Source organism: Halichoeres trimaculatus, unplaced genomic scaffold (assembly GCF_033239565.1).
Source record: "Halichoeres trimaculatus isolate MK-OKI-2021-1 unplaced genomic scaffold, fHalTri1.1 fHalTri1_scaffold_15, whole genome shotgun sequence".
In the NCBI taxonomy this organism is placed as follows: domain Eukaryota; kingdom Metazoa; phylum Chordata; class Actinopteri; order Labriformes; family Labridae; genus Halichoeres; species Halichoeres trimaculatus.
In genome coordinates, this window is record NW_027437193.1 from 4,583,232 (window position 1) to 4,590,393 (window position 7,162).

General features: G+C 39.4%; 1 protein-coding gene across 1 annotated transcript in view; it reads right to left on the minus strand.

Annotated features, from left to right (window-relative positions):
* Positions 1 to 5,668, minus strand: part of LOC141804306 (rho GTPase-activating protein 29-like) — a 55,915-nt gene extending 50,247 nt beyond the window's left edge. Inside the window, exons 1-2 of the mRNA XM_074688660.1 lie at positions 5,463 to 5,668; positions 3,944 to 4,344 (exon numbers count right to left, since the gene is read on the minus strand). Coding sequence (XP_074544761.1) covers positions 3,944 to 4,253 — 310 coding nt within the window. The 5' untranslated portion in view covers positions 4,254 to 4,344; positions 5,463 to 5,668. The remainder of the gene's footprint in view (positions 1 to 3,943; positions 4,345 to 5,462) is intronic.
* Positions 5,669 to 7,162: the final 1,494 nt, after the last annotated feature.

Sequence of the window (7,162 nt, forward strand, 5' to 3'; positions counted from 1 at the left end):
AAAAAACAAAATTTCTGATTGGTTAAACCATTTAAATAAAAATTAAAATAGAGCAAACAAATTAGTTAAAAAAAAAAAATAGACCTCTAACTCTGCGAAGGAAAAGATAATTTGCGTCCAAAATAAACTAGATGCAACTCTCGTCCAGTACTAGATCAGACTGGTTTCTACGTTCTACGTTTACATGCAGCTCAAGAAATCAGACTATGAGCTTAGTCAGCTTGAGATCAGACTGTTAAGACGGATGTAAACAACTTAGTGGGACCAAAAGTGGACCAAGCACAGCTTGATTGATAATGCAATTTCAATCGGACTGCGGCTAAATTCAGCCAGATCAGAAGGTCTTGGTAAGCCTTGGCGATCAGTATGAGCACATTTGACCCAAAAGAGGAAGTAGATGACCATGATAAATAGGATATCAACCACTGACTGTCTAAAACGTGGTCGAAGTCTGAGTGACTTCACCTGTCTGTTCTGAATTTGGTGAAAAGTATCGGGTATCTGATCACATAAAATCAAAAGGTACCATGTTTAGGTACCTAAACGCATCTTTGTGACTGTGAGGGGGTGGAAGAGTAGGTGATTTTCCATGCTGGACATGAACACAGCATTACAAATTTATATATTGAAGAATAAATATGTTAAATTGTAAAAATATATTATTTTAAAAAATGATATTTTTGACCACATAAACACAAAAAAGTACCAAAAATTGGAATGGTATCCTTTCAAATGTGAAAGGTACACATCCCTAGTTCCTGGTACCTTGATATAAAGCCAATCCGCGGAGGCAGCCACATAGGATATGGCGCCGGCTTTGAGCTTTCTTTCAAACAGCCAGAGGGCACACATCAGTCACATGAGCTGAGCTATGTCTCTGATTGGACAATCAAACGATCTTAATATCTTCTAAACCACTAAGTTAGACTTAAAATCCACCCAATTTACAGAGTTTGCCGATAGTGAAATCAGCGTTTTAGACCTAAGCCATTTTTTAAACCAGGCTTTCAATATACTTTTTAATGCCGTAAAAGTCTGTTTTTCTGCACCTAGCCTCAAGTGGATTCTTGATGAATAGCTACTCAACAGGATGTTGCCCCTTGGTATCAACACCAAGCGGCAACCTTCGGTCTGGGAATATGAGACAATGTGGAAGTGCTAAAATCTGCTGTTTCTCCAGTGTTTGCTTGAGGCAGGCTCCGAAAGTACCAGAAGTCACAAACACAACAAGACAAAAAAAGCTGTTTTCAAATCAGAAATTAACCTATTTACAGCCTGGTTCATAATACGTCTCCTGTCTGAGTCGCTAATTTTACTACCGGCACCCACTGTACGGGGGTGAATTTTTTTCTAACTCAGCCGTTCAGAGGATATTAAGATCGTGAGCTCCCCCAATAAGAGACACAGCTGAGGGTCACGTGACTGACAGGCGCCCTATGGCTGTAGGTGAAGCCCTTGCCGCTACCAATATGGCTGCTGTAGCCGATCTGCTTCATTTTCTGTTTCAGAAACAGACGGGTGACGTCGGCGAGACTACGTCCATGTTTTATACAGTCTATGATCAACACACATAGTATGTAAGAAACAAGGAGCGTAGATGGATCTAGCGGTCGAGGTCACGCTTCGTGAGGTTCAGGGGGCCCAGGTTCAAATCCAGCCTATGGCCCCTTTTCCACGTGTCACTACCGACTTTTTACCATATTTCCTGCTCGATCGACTGCTGTCTCCTATCTGATTAAAGACATAAAAGCTTCAAAATATGAAATAAAATTCTCTACTCTGCACGTATGACCAGACAAGACTAGATCCCGCGCTGTGACTTTACAAACATGTTAACGCAATGAATGCATCCAAGGCTCATATTTCCCTGGGTGCCAGAGCAGTGATTCGTCAATTTACAACAAACAGATTGAGAGGAAAAGGAAGTCGTGCCTCGAAACCACCTAAGAACGCCGAGTGGCTTTTAAAATAAAACAAACCTTGTTAAAACCAGATCATATCTTCCTAAACTACAACAACAATCAGACATAATGAGTGGAGCCAGACCAGGAGCCAACAGGGTTGAGGTTTTACAGCCCAACATGAACAATTCCAGCTGCTTCATACTGGATCAGAGACGCATCTGGTGTGTCAAGTTTACTAGCTCACCTTTAAGTGAAATGTGGTAAGAAGGAAGTCATGTGAATGTAGATTTAAAAGTCCCTTACTTGAGAGAAAAGTTTTAAAATGTGATGCTCAGATTGTCTTAAGGAGACACTTTCAGGCGCCAGCAGGCTGATCTGTTTCTGAAAAAAAGCTCAGAAAGGATTTTTCTGGTTTGCTATTATAGTCAGTCCCAGATTCCAGTTTATATTTAACGCAAAAACTCTAGACAAAACTCACTTCATGTAAACTGTGACCATTCTCCACCACTCTTTGTTAGCTATTCATAAAGTCCATGCCTCCATGTTTACTTTCTGCTGGGCAGCAAACCGCATTATAGTAGAGGCATCTTGCATGACTTGTTTCCCTAAATCGCTTGTGTCAGCAAGTCTGAAAGCAAAGAATAACAGAAATAAACCACTAATCCAAATGACAAATAGCTGCATGACATGTTAGGGTCATATGTTATGAGCTCATCCACACGTGCAGCCCAAGAGTTAACACAGTCTCCTTCTAAATGTTATTGTGACGGTTCAGAGCAGCACGACGCAGGCCAAGGCTCACTCACTGAGGCCTCACTCCTCCAGAGAGAGGAATGGCTAAACAACTCACTCCCACAGCCAGACCTGCAGTTAGACCCCAGCATGTGTGAATATATGAGAGTGTGTGTGTGTGTAGGTGTGTGTGTTTTAGCAGAACAGTAGGAGTAGTAGTTGTACAAGTGGCAGTTGCACATTATTCATTCTGCATGAGGGGAATTCCCTCTGTGAGAGGAAAACGGACGCCAGAAAGAAAATCAGAAGTCTGCTTTTTATCAGAAGAAAGACAAAAGAGCTGTCCTTCATTTTTTTTATTTACAGTAATGAGCGCACGGTTAAATATTTAGCTGCAGGGCTGGGTGGAAACGAAATCATTTGTCGGAGAAATGCACAGAATCAGTTCTATAAATAAAAAGCATCTGGTCAGCTGGAGTCAGAGTGTTTTCTAAGTTCCTCGATCCTTTGTTTCACACATTCACAGCCTTGTTAAACACTGTATAAGCAGCAGTGTGGGAGGACTGTTTGTTTGTGTCTGCAAACAAAAGGCAGAGCCGTCAGAACCGAGTGCAGAATGAAAATAAGTAACCTCCGACTGCCCCGGTGTCTGCCGCGTGTGCACGTCTGAGTGCTCCGCTTGTGTGGGTGTTTGTAGTTGTGGAGAGATAACAATACAGTGGGCACTCCAGCATGTAAGGACTAAAGCTGTGGTCGCACTCTACACCAACACTCCACAGGTGGTGTTGATATGCTACGTTTTGAGTCAAAGAAAAACGCCTGTGGACGACACTTTGAGCAGAGGAGCTGCAATGCATTCCTTGAGTATCAGAAATGGCATGCGCTAGGAAAGAATTTCAGCTTTATCTCGCATCAGTATCAAATATCGAGTGTTAAAGACAGTCCAGAGAGCAAGGGTTAGCTCTGGACAGGCTGTCAGAGAATACACAAAGTGACATCCACTTTAGGAGAGATAGAGATCTGAATGGAGAGTTGAACAGGTCAGAATGCAGCTAGTAACTGTTTTGGGTTTGAAAAACAAACATCAGTATTTACTCAAGAGGAGAAAGTCTAACTCTCTTGCTCTCTTTTATTATCACCTGAATTCTTCACCCAAGTCTCAGTGAAGGTTTATCCATCTTGAATGATGAAGAAATTGCAACTATGTTAAAAAAAAGGATCCAAATGTGGATAACTCTAACAACTACTGTGTAGCTACTCGATCTTTGCTTCCCTGACCTCCACATTCCACCTCCCCCTGAACTCACCTTTACACTCGAAAGCCTCCTTGAGGTTGAGCAACACATCAGCAAACCACCGTACATCATTCACCAGCTGCATCACGTACTCCGGGTCCACTCCCGGGGCCCCGACTGGATGAGACGCCAGCCCCATGCTGCTCAAAGGATTCGGGTTCCTGGAGCTGCGACCCATATCCCAAGTCTTGGTAGATCCGGCTGACAGAGACCCCGTATGAGGCTTGGAGAGGTACCGAGGCAAACCCTTGGGGTGCTTGGTCCCACCACCGCCGCCTATGCCAGCACCGCCGCCGCTGTGGCTGCTGCTCTTCCTTAGCATCCCCGAAGCTGCTGCAGCTGCCAGTCTTTACAGGGGATGCAGCAGGCAAGCTAGCCCCTGAACTCAGCACGCAGCCCTGGTCCTTGGTTGGCTGAAACACAGAAAATGACGGTTATAGATGATGGATGTAAGGTTTATGGCCTGTAACACATGTATAGCAACCATAGGGCTCAAAACACACATTGTAAACTAAACAAACAGAACATTCGTCTCTCTGCGTATGGAAGCCTCCTGTGGACATGAATCCATATATTTTATTTACTCTTTATGTTTTTTTAAAGTTGATTTCAGGTTCTTTTCTCTTTGTCAGGAGAAAGCAAAGATAATTTTAACCTTTTAATAGATTAATACATTCCATTATGTCAAGATAACATCAAAATGATTGTATGACGATCTAAAAAAAACATAATAATGAGGTTATTTTCTTGTTTTCTTTTTATTTATTGAGCAACTTTGAGCTTAACTGAAATACTCTGCAGTTTGGCAACTCTGGGAATACTAAAAATAATGTATTTTATGTTTGACATCTCAAGAAAGCAACAGAAATCACCTCATTTTTAGTAATAAGAAGAGATTAAATGTATAGCTGCATGTCTTCTCAGGGCTTCCGTACTGCGTTAACGTTAGAATCTCTTTCATGTTTTCTGGTTTTAATTACTACACATTTATTACAGGTTTGACTTAGCCAACTTAGCCATAACTATCACTGTACAGTGAACGTTTAAACCTTATGTGGTAATTTTCCTCGACTGTTTTCATGTTTTTATCGTTCAAATTAAATGTGTACTGAACTAGTTCTGATATTTACAAAATATTTTTTTTAAATGTTTAACTTTGAATTCATTTTAAGTCATTGAATGCCTTTCAGTGTAGTGATTTTGAGTCCAAAAAAATCTACTTCGTTTTCTGCTACGTCCCGTAATGACTGACTGAGCAACAAGTTGTTGTAAACGTAAACTAACGTTTCTGTTAGCATTTAAAAGCACTCATACAAATGTCCCAACACATTACTACTAAAGCAAGAGAGGCAATTAAATGGCAAACGGAAACAAAACGACAGCAGAATATAAAAGCACATAAAACGTCGACATAACACTGCTTTTTTCGGACACTTCACAGTGAGAAGTGATGCTACTCGCCGGTTAAAAACAGTCGACCCGGGTCATAAACTGCTTTGCTGGCACATCCAAAAACCGCTTTTCAACTCACCTGTTTGGCAGTTTACCGACATAATGGCCACGATATCCGAGCAAAACTTTCCTCAAGTAGACCTGCGGGGACTCAAGAGCATTTCCACTGGGTGAAACGAGCAGTCACAGCGCCTCAAAGTTGTCCGCTTTAAGTCACTGTACATCGAAAAGTACTCTACAATCTGCAGCTCTTAGGTCAATCGTAATTTACTAGTCGGGCTGTCACGTGATAGTACAGACGCCTTCTGATTGGCTGGAACCGCCTCAACGGAATGGAGCTGTGGTGCCTTCAAGTGCTGGCGGAAGTTTTGGATTCGTTTCCCACTGATTTGAAGGCACCGTGGTGATTTTTGAGTTTTAATTTCGTTTAAAAATGAAATGATCTTCTCAAATTGAACTTTTCAATGCTTCGATAAAGCCACGCAACATTAAGAAGACCATTTATCACACAAATTTACTAAAACAAAAGAGGTCAAATTGTTTAATGGCATTTAAATTGAAACAGAGTACATTTTGGTGTAATAAAACAAATGTACAGCAAAATCTGAATGTTAAAAATAGAAAAGTTTGACAGACGTGTTCAGTACCTTGATTTTTTGTTCTGATGGCCATGCCAAAACAGCCTGAATTGGTGTTTGGCCCCAAAACACGTCCTGAAAAGTAATTTCACCATTAAAAAAATTAATATAACTCGTTTTATCATGTATGAATGCTATAACTATGTACACCAGACAGTGTGTGATCAGTTTGTTCAGTAATCTGTGATGTTTTAATATCAAGAGCTTGAGTTATTGCTTTTTAGACCCTGTATCAGACATAATCACAAGAATTTGGTTTCATTATTCTCAATTTGGGTTTTTGGCCTGAGAGAAATGAAATAATAGGCAAACTTATGGCGCCACTGCTGCCATCTAGTGTGTCAATGTACATTTACAGTATGTCAGGGAAAACCCTAGAGGAGTGTGGATAAAGATGTTGGTTGTGTATGTCGTGCATTGTAGAACAAAAAAAAAAAAAAAAAAGACAAATCTTTTGTTCTTCATGGAATAAAACAATTTGGTGACTCTTAATCATTTCTTCCTCATGGTATAATTTAGGCTTATCAAGATTTTTGACTCCAAAAAGTAAGGATGCTGTGTAAAATATGATTAAAAAAAGATGTTGGTTAATAATAAGTTAATTAAACCCTACATTTAATTGACAAAAAATCAAATGTTTAAACCCCCCCCCAAAAAAATCTGTATTATTATTATTATTATTATTATTATTATTATTATTATTATTATTATTATTATTATTATTATTATTATTATTATTATTTATTTATTTATTTATTTTTATTATTATTATTATTATTATTTTGATTTATTTTTAATGTGCTCATTTAAATTTGATACCAGCATCACCTATGAAAACAGTTTGGACAGAAACAATGAATCACTGAAGTTAAAAAAAATGCTTAGAAGAAAGAAAACCTGAATATTATTTAACAAATTTGGAAAAATTTAGGAAAGGATAGTTTTAGAGAGCCCTCAGAAATAAAGAAGGAAAGTGGTTCTCCACTTTGTAAGAGTTAAACAAAAATAATGTAATATAATGTTTCTCAGAGTAAAACGAGAATAATTAGTAGATTTCATCATCTACAGTACAGAATATCCATAAAAGGTTCAGAGAATCTTGGGAAAATCTCTTTACTAAAGGGACAAGGATCAAAACCAA